Source organism: Strix aluco, chromosome 13 (genome assembly GCF_031877795.1).
Source record: "Strix aluco isolate bStrAlu1 chromosome 13, bStrAlu1.hap1, whole genome shotgun sequence".
NCBI classification, from domain to species: domain Eukaryota; kingdom Metazoa; phylum Chordata; class Aves; order Strigiformes; family Strigidae; genus Strix; species Strix aluco.
In genome coordinates this window covers 13,163,537-13,188,398 of record NC_133943.1, presented here as the reverse complement: position 1 = coordinate 13,188,398, position 24,862 = coordinate 13,163,537, and the positions used below count along the sequence as shown (strand labels likewise).

At 41.5% G+C, this 24,862-nt stretch overlaps 2 protein-coding genes across 8 annotated transcripts; one reads left to right on the top strand and one right to left on the bottom strand.

Annotated features, from left to right (window-relative positions):
- Positions 1-175: 175 nt before the first annotated feature.
- Positions 176-4,809, bottom strand: PTTG1 (PTTG1 regulator of sister chromatid separation, securin). 4 transcript variants are annotated; one of them, XM_074838630.1, is made up of 6 exons: positions 4,652-4,809; positions 3,720-3,822; positions 3,224-3,402; positions 1,700-1,793; positions 702-851; positions 176-329 (listed from the first exon to the last, which is right to left on the bottom strand). In XM_074838630.1, exons 2-6 carry the CDS (start codon positions 3,799-3,801, stop codon positions 250-252), a joined length of 585 nt encoding a protein of 194 aa, XP_074694731.1. In that variant the 5' UTR covers positions 3,802-3,822; positions 4,652-4,809; the 3' UTR covers positions 176-249. The 4 variants fall into 4 exon arrangements, with proteins under 4 accessions (XP_074694731.1, XP_074694732.1, XP_074694733.1 ...); XM_074838631.1 differs by having other exon boundaries at positions 4,636-4,749; XM_074838632.1 differs by having other exon boundaries at positions 3,224-3,310; positions 4,652-4,747.
- Positions 4,810-4,944: 135 nt separating this feature from the next.
- Positions 4,945-17,901, top strand: SLU7 (SLU7 homolog, splicing factor). Of its 4 annotated transcripts, none has more exons than XM_074838331.1 (16): positions 4,945-5,006; positions 5,564-5,734; positions 6,370-6,523; positions 6,792-6,872; positions 7,431-7,595; positions 9,066-9,131; positions 10,737-10,784; positions 11,242-11,394; positions 11,673-11,770; positions 13,177-13,244; positions 13,443-13,582; positions 14,477-14,638; positions 15,094-15,198; positions 15,361-15,435; positions 15,673-15,777; positions 16,721-17,901. In XM_074838331.1, exons 2-16 carry the CDS (start codon positions 5,577-5,579, stop codon positions 16,898-16,900), a joined length of 1,758 nt encoding a protein of 585 aa, XP_074694432.1. In that variant the 5' UTR covers positions 4,945-5,006; positions 5,564-5,576; the 3' UTR covers positions 16,901-17,901. The 4 variants fall into 4 exon arrangements, with proteins under 4 accessions (XP_074694432.1, XP_074694433.1, XP_074694431.1 ...); XM_074838332.1 differs by lacking the exon at positions 4,945-5,006 and adding an exon at positions 5,018-5,109; XM_074838330.1 differs by lacking the exon at positions 4,945-5,006 and adding an exon at positions 5,042-5,190.
- Positions 17,902-24,862: the final 6,961 nt, after the last annotated feature.

The following is a 24,862-nucleotide window of genomic DNA, read 5'->3' as shown; positions in this document are numbered from 1 at the left end:
ACAGTCTAATCAGCAGGTACTAACTCCTGGATATGGTTCACCACAGTGTATTACAGTCTTGCTTCAAAGCTTATCCAGGCTCTGCTTTAATTGCTTGTCAGATAGCCTCCTTTCCAAAGCACTGTTTTACTACCTACATCTTGGGTCTTATGAAAGTAGACAAGTCCAGTATTATGCAGGTTAGATTAGCCTTTATTAAAATATAGAACTACATGGAATTTGAACTCAATAGAAGCTTCAGAATATGCATTAAATGTCATAATTTGGAGGTGGCATGTCAACAATCTCATCCAGGGTAGCAAGGAAGTCAGTAGTTGATTGTAGCAAGTCTGCAAGTTGGAAATAGAGCAAATCAGTTTCTCATGAAATCCAGAATGTATACTCTAACATAAGCTAGTTCCCAGTGGATTAGCATAACCCTCTTGAATGACTAAAGGAAATAGTTTGATAAGCCAACTCCACCTAACTGATCAGCTAGCAATGCACTGCAACAGATTGCTCAGCAACATCGCTTTGAGACCACTACCAGTACTAGTAGGTTTGACCCATTAAATTCAGCTTGACTATATACCAAAAGCTGTTTGATAATAGTGTGCTATTTTGGTAGTTAGGACAGCAGTGGCAGTTCACTACTGCAGCTTCCCTCCCAAATCACTAATGAGCACTGCAGGTACTGAAACTCGAGCTAAGTTTCCACTTACTAGACTCCCATGAGAACTCTTCGATCTTCACAGGTGAAGGAACCATGTTCACACATCTGTCATATGTCCTTTCAAACATCATGAGAGGCACACCACACAGGTTGATATTGCTTACTTTGAGATCTTCAGGAAGATCAAAACTTTCAAAATCTGTTTGAGAAAGGCACGCTGTAGTTTAGTAACAATGTACAGTAGCAGTAGCCTGGGAAGCTGCAAATTCTCCTAGATTAAATGAAGTGGGAACAGGTCCAAAACAATCTAACAATCTCCTCTTATGGGGTATTTATTTGCAGCTACACCTTAGTTGTCCATCAAACCCACACACTACCACTTGTCAAAAGACCAGACTTCGTAACACAACTGTTAATGTGAAGCAGGAACTTTTAGTAACATCTTTCCAGTCGCTGCACCAAGTCAGCTTCAAGCACAGCATATATGTTTCACCAACACTGAAGTAGCCTTCGGTACAGTAGTTTTTACACACTCACTTCTGCATGAACTGGATGGTTTAAGGACACACTCTGAAGGACTGACATAGCACAGCCCATTGCAGATACCTTAAGAACAGCTTTAGAAGTTTCATCTTCAACTATTCTGTCCTACAGCAGTAGGAACCTCTTCAGTTACAAATTACCATCTTGGCATACACTCTTAAGAGAAGTCTACTCTTCACTACTGCTTAAGTATTCCTTTGAATACTTGTTGTCTAGTTGACATTTAATGAATTAAGAGGCTACAGCATGCTTATTTGGAACTAGCTTCCTGCCACCATAATAATGGACTCAGACTAATACATATGTGGATCACAGCTGTTGCAGATAGAAATATTTAAAGAAGAATGAGATGGTATTTCATAAGTAGCAAGCACCTTCACGTTTAAGAAAGGACCCCAGAGAAATGCAATGCTAGCTTGTTTGCCACAAAGGCTAAAGTCTTACAACAATGTCACTCATGAAAGTCTGACTGTTCATTTTAATAGTTACACCAGTAGTTCTTACCTCGAGGATCATAAGGAAACATATTTTCTATTTCTGGCCAGTCTTCTTCAGCCACTGCATCGCAGCTTTCTAATCCAGAATTCTTCTCAGTTATCTTAAAAAGAAGTCACACTATTTGAGCTACTGTAGTTTCCCAGTGTAGTACCTTTGTAGTGGCTTTTCTGTGCTATACAGATCTACAGATGATAATGCCTGCCATACAGTCCTCAGTTATGCCTAAATTCTAATACCTTCAACACCCCACCTGCAGTGCTGTGTCCAGCTCTGGGGCCCCTCACATAAGGGCACAGACCTGCTCAAGTGGATCCAGAGGAGGCCACGAAGATGATCAGGGGCTGGAGCACCTCCCTTATGAGGACAGGCTGAGAGAGTTGGGGTTGTTCAGCCTGGAGAAGGCTCTGGGGAGACCTTATAGCAGCCTTCCAGTACTTAAAGGGGGTACAGGAAAGCTGGGGAGGGACTCTTGATCAGGGGTGGTAGAGATAGGATGAGAGGTAACAGTTTTAAATTGAAAGAGGGTAGATTTAGATTAGGTATAAAGAAGAAATTCTTCCCTGTGAGGGTGGTGAGACACCGGCACAGGATGCCCAGAGAAGCTGTGGCTGCCCCCTCCCTGGCAGTGTTCAAGGCCAGGTTGGACGGGGCTGTGAGCAACCTGGTCTAGTGGAAGGTGTCCCTGCCCATGGCAGGGGGGTGGAACTAGATGATCTTTAAGGTGCCTTCCAATCCAAACCACTCTATGATTCTATGAAATAAGCTGGAGATGGGCAAATGCTTCAGCTGAGTTTATGTAGTGCAGTACTATATACTGTGGTAACAGATCACTGCACTAGAACATTTAGGCTCATAATATTAAACTCCTGATACTTAACATGTGAACAAGACTAACTCAGACTATTTTCTCTAGAGCTACTTCTTTGCCATTAGGTATCCCCTAACCTGTTGTACTACTTGTGCCTACGCAGGTGTACTGCTTTTGTCTCGGATAGAGTTATTTTTCTTCCTAGTAGCTCATATGATACCATATTCTGGATTCATGATGAAAACAGTGTTGATAACACACAGATGTTCTAGCTATTGCTGAACACTGTTTACAAAGCAGCAAGGCTTTTTCTGCTTCTCATGACCCCACCAGTGGGCAGGCTGGGGGTACACAAGAAGTTGGAGGGGGCACAGCCAGGGCAGCTGACCAAACATATTCCATACCATATGATATCATGCTAAGCAATGAAAACTGGTGGGGAAGTTTGCCAGGGCTGCCATTGCTCAGGGCAAGGCATCAGTCAGCTGGTGGTGATAAACTGTTTTTTTCTTTGACAATTTAATAATTAAAAGTCTCAATCTCAACCCATGAGTTCTCACTTTTACCCTTCCAATTCTCTCCCCCATCCCACTGAGGTGGGAGTGACCAAGCAGCTGTGTGGTGCTTAGCTGCCTACAAGGGTTAAGCCACAACAGTAGGTAAATGATGCATTCTACACCCCTCACCCACACCTTCCCGCTGTAGAACTGTGTTGTACTCACTTTGTTTGCAGTGCAAGGCTGATTTTTCTGTCTTATCTTTTCCATCTTGCTTGTGACTCCTTCAGTTCTATTCACATTTCCAAGAGCCTTTCTGACAGAGTGAGATATGGCTGGAGATGTACTGATTGTTTTTTTAGGAAGTGGAGTGCTAACTTGTGCTCTTTCAGATAAAACTTTTGCTGGAGAGTGAGAGGAAGAAAAAAACCCCAAACTTTAGCAGCATATCAACCCTAAAACTTGCTTCGGTAAGCGCATGTACTGGAAAATTAGGTGTCAAAAAACATCATTCACCATTTACAACTCACAAGTGTAAGCCCCATCTGTGACAAAAGCACAGAGTTATTGTCATTTTTATAGTAATTGATCAGCTTAGCAGAATTGGTTAGATGAGTAGATATAAGAATAGAAAACTATTACTGTTCAGAACTGTGAATAACAAAACATGATTTATGCACTTCAGTTGATCCCCTACTGGCTATGGGCAGCATATACGCACAAGGTCCTGAAGGCAGTCTGAGCTGATTCTTAGGGGCACCAACTTCACCATTCTCCTTATCAATAAAGATTAGCGTTGCCATCTTCAAGTTGATGAGACCACTCTGAAGAGTCCATACAGAAAAAAAGACAAAGTTATTCTTCTAATTTCTTCCACCACAGCATACTTTTTAAACAAGCCACATACAAGACAACATAGCTGCCATGCACTGGTTCCTAGAGGAGAGGGAACAAATCCACACTTCACACCAGTTCATAGTAGTTTAGCTATAGACCTTTATGTTTGAAAGCATTATTAGTGCACATAGTAGCCTCATAACCCCAAGAGAGCTTGTATGTGTTTGGGAAAGTGGCAAGGTCTCACTAGCAATCCCACACAGAAAGATCTAATACCTTTGGTTTGCTTTGTCACTTCCTTGTAGCATTTAACTGTTTCCTCTGTATGGGAAAACAGTACATCTCCTAGCTTAGCAATCCAGTCCTTAGCTCAACTTGCAGGACTTGAACAGCCAAGAACAACACCAGTTATTTTACTAGCAGGGACATTTTCACCAGGAAAAGAAACCATCAGAGGACACACTATATAAATAGATTACTCCACTACTGGCTTTCAGCCCCAACTGAGCACTCCCTTGCACAACTATCAGACAGCTCCCCCCTGGAACTGCCGCCACTATTACATAGGTGGGCAAGCGAGGCATCATTCAAGAGAAGTCTGCAGAAGCAGCTGCTTTTAACTGGTGCAGCTTGAACTCAAAAGCTTAAGCACAAAACAAGACTCACAGCCACAGCCCTCAGCTTAAGCCACTTCTTCTGCTCACAGCTCCGGACGCCCTCTGCTCCCGCACTCAGGGGAGAGCCCGGCTTTAGCCAGGGCACCCTGCCCGCCCGCCCCGCTCACCCAACCGAGGGCTCACCCAGCCGCGGGCTCACCTCAAGAGCCACGGGCAGCTCCGGCCGCTCAGGAGAACACCAGCACCCACACAGAGGGCGTCAAACGAGCTCCAGACCGCGCCCAGAGCAAGCCAAGGCGCAAGCAGCCCAACCGCCCGCAGCTTTTGAACCGTCTCCGCGTCGCCGCCCATTGGCTGCTTCGGCCGAAGCGCAGCAGCCGATTGGCTCAGCAGCGCCGCTTCCACCTCCTCTGCTCCCCGCGGCCCCGCCCACCGCCCCCGCGCCGCGTTACTATGGTGACGGCGTGGCACCGCCCCGATGGTGACCGCGCCGTGGCGGGGCGTAGCCTGAGGTGGGCCCGCGGTGCATTGTGGGCAGCGGCGCGGCCTAGCTGGTAAACAGGGCGGAGGGGCTGGGGGAGGCTGGGCCGGCGGCGGGGATCGGCTGCCCGAGTCGGGGGTGGCGGCTGCTGAGCGGCCGCTCTGGGCTCCGAGGAGGTAGCCACGTCCTCGCGGGTCGGACCTGGGCTCTGGCGGGGCGCTGCTTCCTCGCAGTTGCTCTTCTGCCTCGCCTTCGGGGTACGCGTAGGCCCAGGTCTGCGCGTTGTGCGGGGCCTTCTGGCCGTCCCGGCGGGGCTGCGGGCTCTGCCCACCCGTGCAGTCGTGGGTGGGTCAGTGTCCCCCACAGCGCGGGCGGGGAAGGCCTGACAGTGCGAGTCGTGACGCTGCGCGCAGAGCTGCTGCTCTTCTTCCCCATCATGTATTGTACTGGTTAGAGAAGAGGAACATTAAAAAGATTATTTCAGCACTGGTGCATATTTTCGTGGAAAGACATTTGTGAAGAATGCATCATATGGTGTTGCTGGTCTCACTGAACGATACAAAACCACGTTGAAGAACTGTGCTGCCGTGCAGATCTGAAAGAGTTTTTCTGTTTTCTTCTTTGTTACAGGGGAAAAAACAAAATGTCATCAGTAACGAACGCCACTCCTTCGGGAGGATCAAATGATGTCAGCCTGGAGGAACCAAAGAAGATGACAAGGGAAGACTGGAGGAAAAAGAAGGAATTAGAAGAACAAAGAAAACTAGGAAATGCACCTGCTGAGGTGGATGAAGAAGGAAAGTAAGTTTTTTTAAAGCTATGGTTTGTCTAAAACTACTGGTTAAAAATGTCTTCAGTTGTGATTAGAGAATACTCATGAGGGTGATACATGATTTCTAGATGAGTTCTTGTAGAAGTAAATAGTTGAACTTTGTGAATTTGCTTTTAACGTGCCAGTCATCCTCAGAAAACAGGTATTTTCCAATAAAAGGTAGGCTCAGTGTTTAGCTACTGTGATCTGTTTGACAGTGCTGCTAAAAAGTCCCATCTGTGCAGCTACTTACAAGTGGTATTTTAAAAGTGACCAAAACGTAGTACTGGGGAACTTTACTGCATACCTTACCTGTTCCTTCTCTCTTGCTTTTGCAAGGCTTGTTGCTTTTGAGAAGAGAAATGTTACTATTTTTGTGCTTAGTAACATTGCATAGAATAAGGTACTTGATTTGGAGTCAGGAGTTTAGGTGAATTAGATGGCAACAAAATCTCAATGAAAGTCTGTGTTTATCTAGTTAAATTCAAGTTATTTTGTAGTGCATCCCAACAACTTATTTATTATCACTGGAAAAGCACTGGACTTTAATGTGAGAGTTATTTGTTAGGCTAAGTTGATGCTTTTTTCCCTATGCTCGGTATTTATTACTCAACATCTCTTACAGAGATATCAATCCTCATATTCCTCAGTATATATCCTCAGTACCATGGTACATAGATCCTTCGAAAAGACCTACCCTAAAGCATCAGAGACCTCAGCCAGAGAAGCAGAAACAGTATAGCACCTCTGGAGATTGGTACAAACGAGGAGTTCAAGAGGTATGCAAAATGTTTTTGTCATAAAATAAGGATTTGGGTTGAGTTTGTGAGCAGATAATTTATGGTTACATGTTTTTGAGGGAGACAGAAGCTGGCAGTTCTTGTTCAGCAGGCAAGTCATAGTGTTTGGTAATAATCAAAATATGTGTTCTAGGTTTGGGTAGACCATGCACACTTTAGTTGTATTGAAAAAATTAATTAGTTACTGGGAACATGTATATGAATCTTGCCACAAGTTTGTACAACACTGTCTTTTTTTCTTGTTTAGCATGCTATAGCAACTAGATATCGTAAAGGAGCGTGCGAGAACTGTGGTGCATTGACACATAAAAAGAAAGACTGCATGGAGGTAAACTTGACTTTTGTTGATGTTCTAATGGTTTTGAAAGCAATGTGAATTCTAATCTTAGTGAAAAATAGCTAGCTATAGATGAAATAAAAATTAGTCATTTTGAAAAAGGTTACAAGTATTGATAGGTGGCTCGAAAATTTCTAAAGAAATTATTACGTAGGAAAAATGAAGGGGAAGAATGATACTGTTCAGGGTGTTGCTCATCAATTCTGTGATAAGCGCTGCAATAATAGGTGAAAATGTTTAGCTCCTCATGTTAACTTGTTTTAACTCAAGTGCTGCTGAGCCTGTCTTTCTGTTTCATGTCAGCTAGAAGCTATTCCCAGAAACTGCATTTTAATTGTGTTCTTAATTGTGGAAAATAGAGTTAGAAATTGTTAGAGTTTGGAGTCAGTTGTGCTACTTTAAAATATAGAAATTAACTGCTTGCTTTTATTTGCTATTCACAGGCTTATAGTGCTGAATTTAACTGGCTTTAGAGGAGCTCAACTGATACTATTTTTTTAAAGGGATATCTGAGTAACATATTTTAGTCTAATGGCCTGATCCTTTCAGAGACCCAGGAAGGTTGGAGCAAAATACACAGGCATGAATATTGCACCAGATGAACATGTACAGCCTCAACTGATGTTTGATTATGATGGAAAGCGAGATCGTTGGAATGGTTATAACCCAGAAGAGCACATGAAGATTGTAGAGGAATATTCCAAGGTTGATTTGGTACGTAGGTGCTGTGGTTTACTGGGCAGAGGTTTAGTGTTTGGCGTGGCTGGGACAAGGAACGTTTAGTATGTGCACTGTTAATATTAAACTTTGTGCTGTATTCATAAGGAAAAAGCAAGATGGTTTCTGTGTTTGACAGCAAACTTACTTAAACTGAAAATTCAGATCAGAACTGGCAACTGAGTGTGGGTCTGTACAGTAAATGAAGTGTCTCTCCAGGTTGCTTACTTTTCAGTAGACAAGCCTTAGAATTTATTACCCAAGCTACAGATTGAGTTGCAGGCAAGAAAGGAATTTATTATCTGGCTGTATTAGAGCAAATAAATCTATATCTATTTTGTAACCTCATTCATGTTATTCTACTTAAAAATCCTTTTGTTACCATGATGGAGCAGTGGACTATTTGTATGTGTCACCGTGCAGATTGGCACCTTGCTGTTGCCGTTAATTTTCTGTATGCACCAAATCCATGTGGACACTATTAACTTCTTAGTAGTTCACTACCTTAGCTGGATGGTGGCTACCTGTTCCAAAAGGTAGTTCGGTGCCCAACTAACTCCCCTTGGTGCCTGGTCCTCAGTATTTTCCTATAGTGCGTAGGAAAGCTAATGCTAAATGGGATCTAATCAGTGTGTATAAATGTCTAATGGGAGTGTTTAAAGACAGAGCCAGGCTCTTCTCAGTAGCATCTAGTGACAGGACAAGAAGCAGTGGCACAAACTGAAATATAAGAAATTCTGTTAAACAGGAGAAAGAAATGTTGTACTGTAAGGGTGATGAAACAATGGAACAGCTTGCCTAGGGGGAGTCTCCATTCTTGGAGGTAATCAAAACCTGCCTAGACACGGTCCTCGGCAACCTGATATAGGCAGGCCTGCTTTGAGCAGGGGACTTGCCCTTGGCAGGATCCACAGGCACCTCCAGTGTCAACTGTTCTGTGGTTCTATGATGTCAGACAAAAATTCACTGCATGCTGCTTTAAAATCTGACTTTAGGTGCTACATTTTGGTGCTTCCTGGATGAGCCATAAGTGCTTGCAGCATCAGTCATGAATTACCTTAAGCACTGAAGTTTCTAACTAGATTTTGAGTTTCTAACTAGATTAATAAATCATTGTGTTTTTTAAAGACTACTGAACTAAAATAAGTTATCTCTTTCTTAAAGCAGGATGAATGTAGTAATGGTATAGCTACATAAGCTCTAGTAAATTGTTTTATTTAACAGTATAATATAAAATAGTAAAATGGTAAGTACCTTCGTTGAGGCTCAAAAAAGTGTCATAAAGAAGAGACAAGCTCTAGGCTGCTGATTTTTTTATAAACACCCAGACAGTCAAAAACCCCATTTTTTTGTAATAAGGAATGTATTTTAAATGACAGCAGTCACAAGAGATGCTTATCATACGCATTACTACACACTTGCTATTAAAAAGGAGTATTAAAACAAATTCATTTCCATGGTACACAGGCCAAACGTACTCTGAAAGCCCAGAAGCTTCAGGAAGAGTTAGCGTCAGGAAAGCTGGAGCAAGTGGTAAGTAAACTAAACCCTAATTTATTTTTGTTTAGGCTGAATAAAAATACAACAGGTTACTTCTGCTATCTGATGCTTTTATACTCTATACAGGGTCTGCTGTTGTTTTTTTATGCCCTTCAGTAATATCAAGATTTTCCTGGCACCTGCATTTTCTGTGTCACATTCAAGAATTTGGACCATTTTCTTTCTTGAAGCATCTTCTTTCAAATGGGAGTTGCTTTGTTTTCCTCTTAGAGGCAAAAATTCTGTGTGATTATTATTCTTGCTAAAATTAATGACATGGAATTTTGGGTCAGAAAAACTTGTTTTCCATGTAGCAATTTTGATCATATACTGAAATGCTTTTTTTGTATTTAAAGAGTGTTACATCTGACTAATGTTGAGGTAATGACTATTACATGGCTGTGGATTGTTTTAGTAATGCTTACTGTAAACTGAAATAGGAAGGTATTTTCTTTATCTTAAACCAAATTTGTTTCTTCTTCAGTCATTGCTGAGATTATTTGCAGTGTCTCTGGTTATTTGAAGGCTGAGCATATGTATTTCCCTCTGGCTCACAACTGTGGTTTGCTCCTCTTAGATTATAGCCAACACTTTTGATAATCTTTGATGTAAAATTCTCATTTTAAAAGGCATTTCTAATAATATTCTAAGTTTATAAAATGGGGAAAAAGTAGAGACTGCTACTGGTCAGAAGTAGGGGTTTTTTAAGAAATATTATAAGAAAGAAAACACCAAGCAGAAGACTACATACAATTGGTCCTCCATTTTCCGGAGGTTGTCACCTTGCATTTTGTCACTAGATGGCAGAGTGAGCTTAATCTCAAACCCAGCAAACTACAGCGTTCTGACCTTCCCGGTAGAAAAGATACTTTTCTCTTTTTGATGCCTGTTTTCACCACAAGGCAAACATTGTTGGCTTCCATATACTTACTTCTTATAATGTGGAGCTGTAAGAAGAAAAGTATATTTGAAACATAAGAACTATCCCTGATGGAGAGGACCAAGATTGAGTTGCATAGTCAGTGCTGGCCAATTTGTGGGTCAGTCTTCCAGGACTCACAGTTGTTTCCATCTTTATCACTGCAAGTATTCTCAAGTTAGAGGCTAAGCAGGTTAAAAAAATAAATTCTGGCTATGTTTCTGCAGGTTAAATTATAGCTTCTGATTCATGCTTAGCATTCTTGCCAATCCTAACTAAAGACTTGCATACATATCTTCTTAATTAGTTTTTTCTAAGCTTTCAGAGTTGAATCTTGGTTATATTTGCATGATATGAAGTATTCTAGTCTAAACCGTTAGTGTTCAAAGGAATAGCAAGCTCTAAAAAACAGTGACAGTTGTAGATTTTGCTGGTTTTCTGCATGCTTGAAAATTTAGTTGGGAATGCAGTGAAAAGGTCTCAAACATATGTCGATACTAGAGACACTTCAAACTCTTTCCTAGAACATTATATAGCAGTCTTTGGGCATTTTGTGACACAGGTACATTGTATTTTGCATTCAGCATCAAGCTCTGCTTTGATTGCTCTTTATATCCCTGTCAACTTTCCTCTCTCCACTATCTCATCTTCTCCACTGATGTGCTCTTTGTTTGCTGCAGAATTCCCCAAGACACCAGTGGGGAGAAGAGGAACCAAATTCACAGACAGTAAGATGATTACCTGCTGCATCACACCATGGGCAGAAAGAAGGATCTGTAGTTAGTGAAACAAGGGTGCCATAAGGGTTTGAATGTTGGGTTCATGCCACTGGCTGCATATTTTTTTGGGCAGGGTTGTTGGACTTCATAGAGAGGGGGTTTTTGGTTTTGTTTTAATTCCTGTGTGTTGCCAAACCTTAGAGATGCAAGCAAATAACTAGTTTTTAATACGTGCTATATTGTGCCCAAGAAAACAATTTTCTTAATATCATCACAGTTACGTTTTTGTAACTTTTCATATGGGGAAATGGAGATCTTTTAACGAGTATTTCTGAAAACTGTTGAATGTTAGATTAGCATGACAGCACACTTAAGCACAGGTAAATGATGCTAGTTTTTAACTACAGGAATTGCAGAATTCTTAATGAAACCACTAAAATCAGAGCGAATGTCCTCTTTTATTTAGAAGTTTCCTATCTCTGCTCAGGAAAGAGATCATAACAGTGAAGATGAAGATGAAGATAAATATGCAGATGACATTGATATGCCTGGGCAGAACTTTGACTCTAAAAGACGTATCACAGTTCGAAATTTACGTATTCGGGAAGATATTGCAAAAGTGAGTAAAGAATTCTTCACAGATGTTCCTTTTATTCATGAGATTTAATTTCAAAACAGTGTACACTCAATTATTAATGAGTTTGCATATAGGTCTTGGGGTTTGGAGGTTAAGGTCTACTCTCAGTTCTATTCCTGCTCATGTTATAAGTTCATCAAGGTCATCCATTTATGGAGATACAACTCTTTAAAATGTCTAAGCTGAGAGATACAGGAGTAACTTCAGTTCTTTTAAAATCATAAATATCTAATATCTTGTATGTTGTTTTCTTTCCCTAGTACTTGAGGAATCTAGATCCAAACTCTGCTTATTATGATCCCAAAACAAGAGCAATGAGGGAGAACCCATATGCCAATACGGGCAAGAATCCAGACGAGTAAGTTAAAACAGGGTCATGCTTGTGTATCCCACAAAAATGTTAAAAATGAGAATAGTTTTGTATTTATTTTTATCTGTAAGTCCTTTTATTAATGAATCTCTAGTCAGTTATGGATAGAAGTAGTAGTAAACATGGAAAAAAATTGTTATATTTAGCAGCACTTTTTGTTTTAATGTATAAAAGTGGTATTTTAGTAATTGTCAGGGGTTTGTAGACCACCATTTAGTGTAATAATCTGTACAAGTATTAGAACGCTCTGCTGTATCTGAGGTGATACCTGTAAACAGTGATGTTTTATGTAAAGTATTTCAGTAACAAAAACTTCATCCCTTGTTTGTTGGGAGGCATTCAGCACTGGAGACTAGCATGAAGTATCTGCGGTACCGAACTAAATGCTTGAATTAGGAGCGAGAGCTCCTCGTGTATAAATGGAGTCTGCATAGAAAAAATCTGAAAGCTTTGGCATTGTCTAGCTAGACAACTTAATTAAAGAACACCATAGGCTGGCTTTTGGCTGCACATAAGGCTGTCTCACTTAAAACCCGAATCAAGCACTTGAGCTGTGACCCCGCCTTGACCTGTGTAGTGCTGTGGACTTACTGAGTAGACAGGCTGTGAGTAGAAACATTTATTCAGAGTACAGTAATTGGATTAGCTCACTGCCTGAAATAGAATGGCAGAGGCTATATGCTAGTAAATAATGCTCTTTCTACCCCTTCTTGCCCCCAGCTAGAATAATGCCAGTCAATTCTTTTTTTAGATGCAGATGCTTTCACTTCTCCCTAGAGTCATAATTTGACCTTTGTTGAATCTCTGTTTCTGCCACAGCTTTGCAGACTGTAAATTTTTCAGAGTGGCTTTGGGGAGATGAAAAGAGTGGGAAATTGGATTGTTAACATTTGATTTTCAACCTGTGTTTCATATACTCATTGTGAATCTCTTCAAGGGGTGTGCAAAAGGTAACAGAGCAGTAAAGCTGTTACCAGGCTTTAACTCAGTGAAATACACTGGGTCTGGGCAGGAGGAGAGATTCACAAATCCAAAATCTGAGAATCACTGTGCAAGAATATCACCTACCATTTCTGCATATTTATTGTGCAGTTAGATCCAAGTTTGACTCATGGGGCTTGGTATCCCAGACAGAGCTCCGGGTCTCTGTTGTAAGATATTTCCCTGTGAACATGCGCATCATGTGTTCTGAGTTGCCATCTAATACTTTCATGACTCTGTGGGGAGCCTGGACTTTCATTTCATGTATTGAGTTGAATGCTCCTTGCTCTCCCCCCATTCTTAACTTTCAGGGCACAAAGCAGAACTTTTACTTTCCTGTTGGTGTTCTATGATTGTATTTAAAAGGAAATCACGTTACTTGAATGCTAAGAATTGTATGTTTATTTCTACAGAGTTGGTTATGCAGGTGACAACTTTGTTCGCTATACTGGGGATACCATTTCAATGGCACAGACTCAGCGTAAGTAGGTTTTGGTTGGGTTTTTTTTTAAAGAAATGCACTTAAAAGACTTAAGTTAACAATGCTTCTTTCTCGCAAAAGAGAAATAAATCTATAGATGGAGGCTTTCTTTCAAATTACTACAGAGTTAAAGATTGTGATTTGAATTCATATGTCAGTTTTAGAATAAATACTGAGTGAAACCTCTTGTGTACACAGTGTTTGCTTGGGAGGCTTATGACAAAGGCTCTGAAGTTCATCTTCAAGCAGACCCTACAAAATTAGAGCTACTTTATAAATCCTTCAAAGTGAAAAAAGAAGATTTCAAGGCACAGCAGAAAGAAAGCATCTTAGAGAAGGTAATAGACATTTGGTTTTACTTAGTAAGAATACTGTTGTGTTTGAACTCTGGGTTTGGGGGAACAAATAAGATTACTAATGCTATGTGAAAATGCATCAGCTGTTCTCAGATTTATAAAAAGATTTTTATATCTATACACTCATCAATTGGATTCATTATGTTATTTAATATAGGAAACTTTGAAGATCTGATGGCATTTCTTTGGATTATTGGGAGCTCTTCTATTAACTGTCACAATCTCTCCAGTAAAAAAATCTGACAGCAGTATGTAGGAGGAGTGGGAATTTAGATTTTTATTTTTTTAAAATAATACAAGTGGTTGAAAAAGTTCTTTTACTGTTTAAAAGTGGTATATTTTGTAAAATGTCCAAGTAACTGTCTCCCAAAATTATCTATAAACTTTTATTTTTTCCTAAACATGAAAAGCAGAATTTTCAGACTTGAGTTTTGGGTACAGTCTTCTAGGTAAATATTGATTTTGTATTTTGCAACTGCTTTCTTCGACAACTGGTAAAGAACTAAATAATCCATTTAGATTTTAATCTTGTCAACATTCAAGTTTGGAGGGGGACAGGAAGTACTGCTCTGGTTCTGCCAGAACCTTTTGGTTTGGTCTGAAAAGTTTTACTGCTTTGAGTGAGGAATATCACTGTTGTAATCCTCCAGGCATTAAAAAAAAAACAACCAAACAAAACAAAACACACCACAATGGCCATAGGAGGAGATGTATTCCTCTCTTAACTATTCACAAAAGATTAAACTGTCTCCATCCATTTCTTTTCTGTCTTCTTCAGAACGTATTGAAGGTGACGTTTTTGAAATGTATGCTTAACTACATAAAAGGTGGGGGTTTTTTTAAAGCTATTATATGTCATTTCTATTTTCATTTTAGTATGGAGGACAAGAACATCTAGATGCCCCACCAGCTGAACTGCTGTTAGCTCAAACAGAAGATTATGTAGAGTACTCTAGGCATGGAACAGTCATCAAAGGACAAGAGAAGGCTATTGCTTGCTCTAAATATGAAGAGGATGTAAAGATCAACAACCATACAGTAAGCCCTAGCTTATATTAAAATTATAAAAAAAACTTAGATTTCTTCCCATTGGAAGGGAATGAGGTATGGTAGGATACATACAATATAATTAATACAGCAAATAAATTTCTCCTGTCTCAAATGTGCCACTCCCTTTTCTACTAAGGAGAAATTTCAAATTGTTATGGATGTGATGTGAATTTGAGGAGTTGCGATGGCAATCTTAAACTAAAGGGGAAGTTACTGTATTTCCCTTTGACTTTGAATATGAGTTGACCACATCCTGTTGCTTTTCACTTTTTTGAAACTGTACCTGTAAGGCTAATGTAAAATTGCAAAAGTATTGCTTAGAACTTTCCCTTCTGGATTGTTTGAATAATATACTTACCAGGATATAACCTTGGGAATAAATTAGAGCTCCTCTTACAGGAGTATCATTATGGACATAATTGCTATGGTGTCTTCTCTTGCAGTGCATTTGGGGTTCATATTGGAAAGAAGGCAAGTGGGGTTACAAATGCTGCCACTCATTTGTCAAGTACTCGTACTGTACAGGAGAAGCTGGGAAGGAAATTGCTGTAAGTATTGTCTTATTTAGTCATTTGGAAAGAACTAAAAAGCTTTCATCTTCCTAACTAAGTTTTAGACTATTTTGCTGGTTGTTGGTTTGGGGTTTTTTTGTCCTTCCCCTTTCAAATGTGCTTAGTGAATGGGTATCCTTTCTCATGTCTGTTGTATAGAATACTGAAGCAAGCTTACTGGAAGAGCAACCCGGGGAGGAAGAACACATGACAAAACCAAAAACACTGATGGAGGTAGGTTGTTTCCCTTTCTCAGGAAGGCAGATACTTTTCCTCAGCATTTTAAGAGACTTCATATAACTACAAAATTACGTAAGTCATAATGAGTTAGCCTGCAGTATTAGATCATTAATATCTCTGTTGAAAACTAAGCTCTCAAGTAGCACTAACAGACGCTTGAGATTTAATGGCTTGAACATTACTAATGTTTGCAAGTTGAATCTTAACAGTAACTGTTTTTCCACCTTACAGATCCACCAAGAGAAACAGAAAGAGAAGAAGAAGAAGAAGCACAAGAAGAGCTCAAATTCAGATAGTGAGGGTGAAGAGAAAAAGAAGCAAGAAAAACTTAAAAAGGTGCGCTATATTCAGTGGTTTTGTGGCAAAAAGAACTTAACTGACACTTGTATTTCATGAAGCCTGTAATGCAGTTCTTGTGGTATTCTGTGGGATGTTCTTTGATGCTAATTTTGAGCTAAAGCAAATTTAAAATGCTGTTAGATGTTTGCCTGGGAAATAGGGAATGAACTTTAGAACATGTAATAAATACTTAGTTTTGGAAGACTTAGTTTAGATGATTTAGAGCACTTCCTGTCTAGGCACCTATTACAGCTGTAGATCTATAAAAGACATTGCAGAACACAATGATTTGTGTATTAAAGAAAGATGGAGAGATCAAAGGCACCGTCAAAGCCTTAGTTAGCACTTTTTATCCCAGACTTGGGCCCAGTCTCACAGTTGATGCAATAAATCCATCCACCAAGTAAGCTACAGACTTCTGCTGACCAGCCCTTCCACAAGCACAGCAGCCTGCCTCTGGATATTCAGGAGTGTGAAACTAATGTTAAACTATAGTTAATCAAAGTGTTGTACAAATGCAGCTTCTTTGCAGTAGCAAGAAGGAGCAACAGTAATAGTTTGAGGAATGGGATAACATTTATTTCAAAAAGCATTTAAGAAAAAAATGCTCCCTGCCTGAAACACACACAACCCAAAGCAACAAACAAACCCAAGCCCCTAAGATCACATGCTTGTTTACCCACTTTTGTACTTGCTGGATCAAGATTACATTTTAGGTAAAACCAAGGAGTTTCTTACTTGATTTTGGCAATTGGAAAGAGATTAAGAGAAATGAGCATTAAATGAAGTGTACTGTAGGTGGGCCAGGCCAGATGTGCATCACTTATCCCACCATTCTGCCTGCTGCTTGTGCGTTATCCTAGAATCTAATACAAACCTTCATGGGTTTTTTTGCTTAACTTTCATTATAGTTTATTTTTTTTCTTTGCTTTCATTTCAGGCACTAAATGCAGAAGAGGCTCGTCTTCTCCACGTTAAAGAAATCATGCAGTTAGATGAGAGGAAGAGACCATACAATAGCCTGTATGAAACCAGGGAGCCTTCAGAAGAGGAAATGGAAGCCTATAGAATGAAACGTCAGAGACCTGATGATCCCATGGCCTCTTTTCTTGGACAGTAGTGATGGTGAAAAACATTCCAATACACAAGACTTTTTTTCATACTTGTTTACAACTCTGTAGATACTTGCTTACCTTCCACGTGTCTAATAAGCACCAGAAATGGCAGAGACCTTTTTTTGCACCAAAGAAGTTGGTGAAAACTTCTTTCAACAGACATAATCAGTCCAATACAGCAATTTTATATATGTGTGTATGTGTACATACTCAGTCACAAATACATATATACATGCATACATATATAAAATTATATGTGTATATAAAATACAACTACTCTGTAAATTTTTTATTGGAAAAGATCTGATAGTGGCTGGAATTCTAGGTTCGTTTGGCCAACTAATATATGCATGAAGTCATGATACATTCAGTAAAACTGACTACTCAGAAATGATCAGCAGGTGTCCCTTAAGACAAAACAAAATTTGTTGAAAGAAAAAGTTGATACAGCTACTGAAGCCTCTTATTTGTAAAGGGAGTTGCCTGTTATATGGCTTTAAAAGGAGAAATAGTTTCTTTCTTGATCACTTTGTAGTAAGTATTTTGGAAGTGTAAAAATTGATTGCTTTGTACAGTTTTGGTTAAATTAATATAAAGGTCATAAATGCTGTCTAGCCTTTTGAACGAAGAGATTAGGATAAACTGACTGTAGAGCTTTTAAATTCTAATTCTGTTTCTGCAGATATTAACATAAAATTTCAGTTGCAGAGATCTGAGTTCCTTGGTTTTCTGTTTGATAACAGTATTCATCTTACCTTTATAATTTCCAGAATCCTGTTAGATGGTGTAATACCAAGTGTCAGGCTGTAATACCTTGTGATAATGTGAAGCAGCATCTGCTTTGTGTTTGGCAATATTGGTCCTTAAACTGGGAGTTTTCTCCTTTAACTATTAAAAGTTGAAGAAATGGGTGAAAAACTTCACAACATGACTTTAGAGTTGGAAGGCTTCAGAATTATTTCTGTTATGGCTAAAACTGTCTTATTAAACATGACTTTTATAACCACGTGTAATGCAGTTATATTAAGGGCAGGACAAGGAAAACTCCCTATCCTGGCTTTTCTTCTTAAAACTAAGAACCTGATTACAATTTCCACTTTGTAAACAACGAAGGAAGTCAAAGTTACTGGAAGAAAATGAAACAGTATGTTATACCTGTAACATGTACCAGTAATTTCCACCTGTAAAGCGGGTTTCCTTTTTTTATTTAGGTTTTCTCCAAGTCTGCTTCCCCTTTATTTTTGTTACAGAAATACTAATTCTGAATGCAGACTTTATTTTATAAGACTTATAAATCTGACTGCAGATTTCTATTTTATAAAACTTCATTTTAAAATCCTCCTAGCACTTGCAAAAAATATAACCAGCTAGTGAAATCAAATATCTGGGGGTGGAATTGTTACTGTAATGAAGTACCAGGAAGGAAAAACTTTAAGGAGTAGAAATCAGCTTTCGCAGAAATTGCTTTTATGTTTTCACAAACAATGTGGATTTAGACAGACAGGGAAAAATATTAGGGATATAGTTTTCCTTCCACTATACTAGTAACTCACGTTCTAAGTTTCCACATCAACTCATGTCTTCACCTTTCTAGGTTATGGATAATTTCAAGGGAAAACGGCTCTTTTTCACAGGTATTTACATACAGTAAACATATACTTAAGTGTTGTTTGTGAGATTTCACAGCCACTTTGAGGATTGAGTAATTTAGCATAACATAGCTAATAATGGAAATTCTGCATTAGTCTGCAATGTAGTTCTATATTAAAACTATCAGTGATATTCTCAATTGATGATCAAAATTTTAGGTTGAGTATTTAGTGTGTTCCAGAGATCCTCTGGTATGACCTGTCCTTGGATGATTTGAACCATAAACTACTATTATTCTCAGGGCTGTAACCTCTGAAATTCTGGCCAGCATACCTCCAGCTGCAGATACCAACTGCTGTTGTCTTGGTCAGTGCCAAGTTGAATTTGAGGGAAGATGGGATGTCAGAAGGGTCCATGTTACCAGTTTCTTGAGCTATTTAGATACCTTTCTAAAAGTAGCTAGAGACTTGATTCTTTATAGAGTAAAGGAGCCAATTCAGAAATAACACTGAAAAGAGCAATTTAGAATGAAGAACAAATAATTCACTAGTCAAGGCAGCCTGTAAAGTTCAGATTTAAACTCCTGTTTAGTGAGTATTTCTCTTACATTCGAGAAAAATGGGGAGAGAGTTAAAGGTGCCTGTATTTTAGAAGCCAGTATAACATGTTCAGTGCTATGGGGAGATCTGGATTATGAATAAACATGAATTCCCCCTTGAGCATACTCATGTGGATGGCTTTGCTTTTTCCATACCTGAAGACATGACTGTAACGTACTTTCTGGCATGTCCTGTCTTGCTCTGCTGAGAGAGCCTGTGGGAAGATGGACCAGCTTCCTCTGGTGAAACAGAAAGGCAGCTCCAGGGGAAGAAGCAATTAGTAAGCATTTTATTCAAAATACAGTTCCCTGAGCTTGTGAATGATGCAGAGCAGATCTCGTCTGGATCAGTCTCAACAGTTAAAGGACAAATAAAGCCTCAAACATGTTGTCCTATTTATATCATAAAGGTTAAATGTTAAAGAACATTGTGGATCTGATCATGAGGATTAATTTTCCTCCATCTGCTTCCCCTTGGATTTGGCATGTGATGTGTCTGTGCGTATCCAAAGACCGCTTCATATTGCACAAGAAGAATTTTTTCCTTTCTAAAATGAGTTTGAAACAAGTTTGTAGGCTAGCTTGGAGAGAATCGAATATACAATGGAAATGAGCATACTCCAGCAGAGGCAGCTGAAGTGGAGAACTGTTTTTTTCATGCACAAAGGTAGAAGTGAGGTGAGAGGAAATTCCTTGGCCGGTAACACAGACTAGTCAAATTCTCAAATCACAATACAAGACAGACCCTCCTAGCACAGTCAGGGTAGCCTTGGCAAAGCTCCAAAATTATTTTCTAACTCTCCTTTCAACAATTGCTTCGATTGCCTCATTTTTCATCCTGTTGAGTTCTGTTGTCTGAGTCGTACTCAGTCTGAAAACTGAACTAGCCAGCTGATTTCTTGAAGACATTTGCATTTTTAAAACACATACATTAAAACACTCTCCTTTATTTTTTGTTGAAAAGTTTAGCATTCTGTGTTATCTTTCAAGGCACACCAGAAGGTAGTTCTTTTACTGTCTCCACATTTCTTTGTAATTGGATCTTTATGGCTTTCCCGAGTGGGTTAATGAAAGAGATGCACTGTTCTACATGAGTGTAATTGTTTTAGGCTGTTGAGGGATCAGAAAAAAGCAGGAATGATAGCAATTAGTTAAGGATGAAATGAAGTTCAACTTTTAGGAAAAAGGAAAAACAACAGAAGAGACAGGTTTTTCTGTGCCCACTTTTGGGTGTAACTTTACTCAATTCAGGCCAAAATGCTGTGGCCTGAAGGACGTGCAGGCAACTCCCTGTTGTTCTGTTAGCACTCCTATTTGCACTTATTTTGCCAGATGCAACAAAGAAATAGAAATATGCTAACTTAAACTAGTTATTTTACATGAACCAAATTTGCTAACATCTCTTAGATGAGCCAACCAGAACCCCACCAGGGTAGTACCTCTGCAAAATACCAGCGCATTTCAGACCTCAGAGGAACAGAGGAAAAATTCAGTTTGCCTAAGGAAACCTTGCACAGTGGACAGATTAGCAAACCCAAAATTTCCAACCTACAAAGTCTTAAAAGTAATTCCAGTATTTCCAAAGCATTTTAGAAACAGCCTCCACCCAGCCACTCATCTCCACAGCGTTTGGATCTAAGTACAGTCCTTAGCCCGTTGCTCTATAATCTCCCACCACATCTCCTACAAGCAGGACTGTTTTTCAGATGCATTTATGGCCTTATCACATTTGCCCATGCATTTGTTCTTGGTTTTTAATATAAAGCTAGGAACTACAAATCTGGCTCCAACACCACCTCCCAGGGGAGTTTTAACCCATTGCTGCTTTTTATTCACAAGCTGCTACTACGTACCTACGCTAACAGTGCCTCGGGGAAGTGGGTGCTGGAGCGCAAGGCCTGAGGTTGAAGTTGCTGCGGTGCCCTGTTAGCGAGGCGGCTGTCACAGCAGCACGGGTGAAGAAGCTTCCTCATGTTTGTGAGCCTTGCTCCTGGTTCTGCGCGTCCTGGCTGGGAAGGGGTTGTGCCATCAGCCTCTGGGCTGCATGAGCTCCAAGCTGGGGGAGGAAAATGGTGCCTTCAGCTGGCTCCTGGGTTTGCTCGGCTGTCCCTTCTTGCTGTAACAAGTCTCACGCCAGGCATGTGCAGAAGCAGGAGCACAGGGCTGCAGGTTTTACCACCTGACAGGCAGCACAGCCCCACAGTCTATTCTGCCAATACACTAATATTTTCTCAATATTTTAGGAATAGCTGAAAGACCATTTTTAGCAAATTACCAGTTCTCTGAGAACAGAAAAGCCAGCTCTAACGCAAAATTCTCTGCTTGGAAAGAGACAGCAGGAGAGGGGATTTTATCTGTGGCTATTACTGTCTGCACAGCCTGTCACTGTTCGCACACAATGTAAGTAATTTTTCACTCGTCTCTGGGGGATGTTGCTTTGCCCTGAAGGATAGAAGCACTGTACCATGACACGGGTAAGTGACATTTGTTGCTGGCTTTCCTGGCTTGGGCAAATGCTGCCCATGTCCCCAGGTGCCGGGATTGATGATGCTACAAACTCCAGAAGTGGGGCTGGAGTTTTTTTGTATTTTGGGAAATACGAGGCATTCTCAGAAGAGTCTTTTCTTGTCTAACTATGTTATTAGATATCTAGGCAGGAGCCAATTGTGGCAAGTCAAAAAGATTGCTGAATTACACCTTGAATTAGAAGGTGCATGAGACAAAAGAAAAAAACCCAGCCTTAACACATCTGTGCTTGCAGTGGCTCACTGGTGCTTGGGCTGGTTCCCACTTCCCTCTTCCTAAAATAAGCTCTATTTATTTTTATCTTAATGGGTTAGGACTGCAGTTCCTAAGCAGAGCTAATGGTCTCAAGGGCATCCTTTAAGTTTAAACAGAGATTTGACTCATTTTTATGGGGGCTTTTGGAGAGGGACAATCACTCTCTGAAGACTGCTCACAGACTTCCAAACTCCTTTTAGGTAGGGCAATAAAAATTACTCAAATCACCAGTCCACACTAAGCCAGGAGGCCTGTCGGGTAGAAAAATGCTTTTTCCTTCCCATTAGTATCTCCCAAAAAAACTCCAAAGCACCTACACTCATCTTTGAAGAGAGGTACACTTTCATTGCCATTGCCCAGTGCAATGGAAGGCTGTATTTAGGCTGCCTCCAGCCTCTGGGTGAACTGCAGCAATTTTGGCATTTGCTGAGTCATTTTATTTGGTTACAAAGCCGTTGCTGCAAGGTTCGTATTGGTAACGGTGAAATGTGTTAGTGTGCAGAAAGCAAATAAGGCAAAATTTTTCCTCGCCGGGATCCAGTCCTGTCCTGCTGTCCCAGGTCAGGACCTGGCGATCGCCCACCTTTAGACACTCGTTTCTCACCCAAAGCACATGCACAGGCTATAGTGGAGCTAAAATTACAGTTTTTACTCCGTAGGTGCTGGATGAAGCACCTTTTCCTTGCAACACGAGCCTCGCATCCCCCCAACAATCTTTATTTAAAGAATGTAAAGCCACTGCGCGTTGTGCTGAGGGCACTGGTGGGGATGCGGGGGATGCGGGCAGGGGGACAGGACCACGCCAGCCCAGAGCATCGCCCAGCCCAGGCAAGGCAGCACCTCCCAGGCTGGTGCGGGGGCTACGAGGGGCGGTACGGGCAGGGCGGCTTTGCTGCTGAGGAGGAAGCACCACAACAGGCCCCACAGCCCATCTGTGGTGGGCACCCACATGTCCCATGGGGGTCTGCCCAGGTGGGTGACAGCCCGAGCCAGCCCCCGCGCTGCAGCAACGAGCCGCCTTCCCCATGATCAGTGGTGAAACCGCGTTAGTCATGGCAGGGAGGCTTTTGCTAAAAAGCAGCCCAGAAGGGACGCAATCTCTTGTAACACTTCCCTGCAATGTCTAGCTGAAACAAAATGAACTGAGAGCCGAGTCTCAGGGCTGCTCTGTTTCTCTGTGAACGGGCAGTTTATTTATTTAACAAAGTGTGCTGCCAAACATGTTCTTCAGCAGAGCTGTCTGGGACCCCGGGTGAGCTCAGCTCGGCGTTGCAGCACAGACATATTTTCCATCTGCCTGGCAGGAGCTTCCCGGCGTTGCCTCTCCCTGTGCTGCTGAACTAGGTCAGGCTCTTGCTGCCTTCAACACGCTGTGGATCTGGGCACAAAATCACCAGTAACCACAAATTCCCGTGAACTGCCCAGCAGGACTGCTGTATTTTCAAGCATCATTTCACCCCTGACCAATTCCACACTCAACCCAAAGCCTTGGTGCCTCAGCACAGCTGCCATGGGGCAGGTCTGGGATAAGGGTAAGGGCTTTTTCTTCTCAACACCATTAGTGTCTGAGGAAACCGCTGTGGCTTCCCAGGCCAACCGACTGGCACCCTGGCAAAGCCCACAAGAAGTTCTCATCTGGTTTCACAAGAAACCTGAGGCAGGACCCGTGCACATGCAGTGCCTTGAGTCTTTTGGCTGACTCCAGCCCCACACCCGGGCAGGGGAGGGTCTCCAGGAGAACTGGGTTCCTACAAACTTTATGGAAACAGACAAAAAGTGACAATTCACATTCAACCGATCACCAGAGCTGCCCCAAGGGACAGTGGCTCTTGGAGGTGGGGGTGTCCCCACCTGTGCTCACCCCAATGCCAAGGGGGAAGTGGGGCTGGGGGCAGGTCCCCACGGGCACACCAGAGCTCTGCAGCCATATGGTAGCTTTCCTAAAACAGCCCTCATCCCAGTGAAATTTAAAGCGATGATTGCATGGGTTTGGGGAGGGGGGTTGTTCTCCTGGGGGTTGTTCAATAGCAGGGAGCATTGCTGAGTTGTCAGGGAGCAGGGGGCTGGGGCGCTGGCTCTGAAGGAGATCTGCGGGACCATCAGTAGAGCACGAAAACAGCCCTGTGCTTCCTCAGCCAAACATTCCCACCCCTCCCAGGGGCAGCTGAACTGACTACAGCTCACAAAGCAAACTGTATACATACTTCATTTTTACATTATATCCATTCCCACAACAATCCAACAGCAAGTGCAGGGGAAAGCTTAAAAAAAACCCACAACAGCTCCAATAAGATAAATTCTGGCAGAGCAAGGAATGATACTTCCAGCGTACTCCCAATCAGCTAATAATCTGCACTGAGCAGAAAATATTTACTGTCTGGAGAGCAATAGGGCAGGATTTGGAGTCCTGCCACTGAGCACATGCCTTCCCAAGCCCCACGAAGGATCCTGGCCAGGGCAGAGCAGGAACCACGCACCCACAAGCGGGACCCGCAGGCTGCAGCCAGGCCCACCAGCGACCCACTCTACGTGGGTGATGATGGCCCCAGGGCCATCACTGCCCTCCCAGCAGGGTGATGGGTCCCCCAGAACCTCCCATGCTGCCAGCCTGGGCACCCGTGGGGCTAGGCTCTACTTCTGGGTCATCTCACTGCTCCTGTTTAGACTCTCCCCACCACTCCCTTAAAAAGGCAAGTCTGGTCTGAGTCTGGTCCGAGTCTGGTCCATACCAACCCTGGCAGAATCACAGAGCATCCTGCAAAGCGGGGAGGGATGGAAGGGGTGGGCAGGGGGGGAGGGGGGTCAGGAAACTCTTCAACTCTTCTTGGTCTCTCTGCACCTCCCTGGGGGCTGTTAGGGAAGCACTGTCGATTTTGAGAGTTGTAAGGCTTTTGTAAATTCTGGGTTTAATGGGCTGATATAAGCTGGGATATCAACATTTCTCAGAGCTACAACACCATGACTTGCTGCAGCAGAGGGAAAAAAGGGACAGGGATTT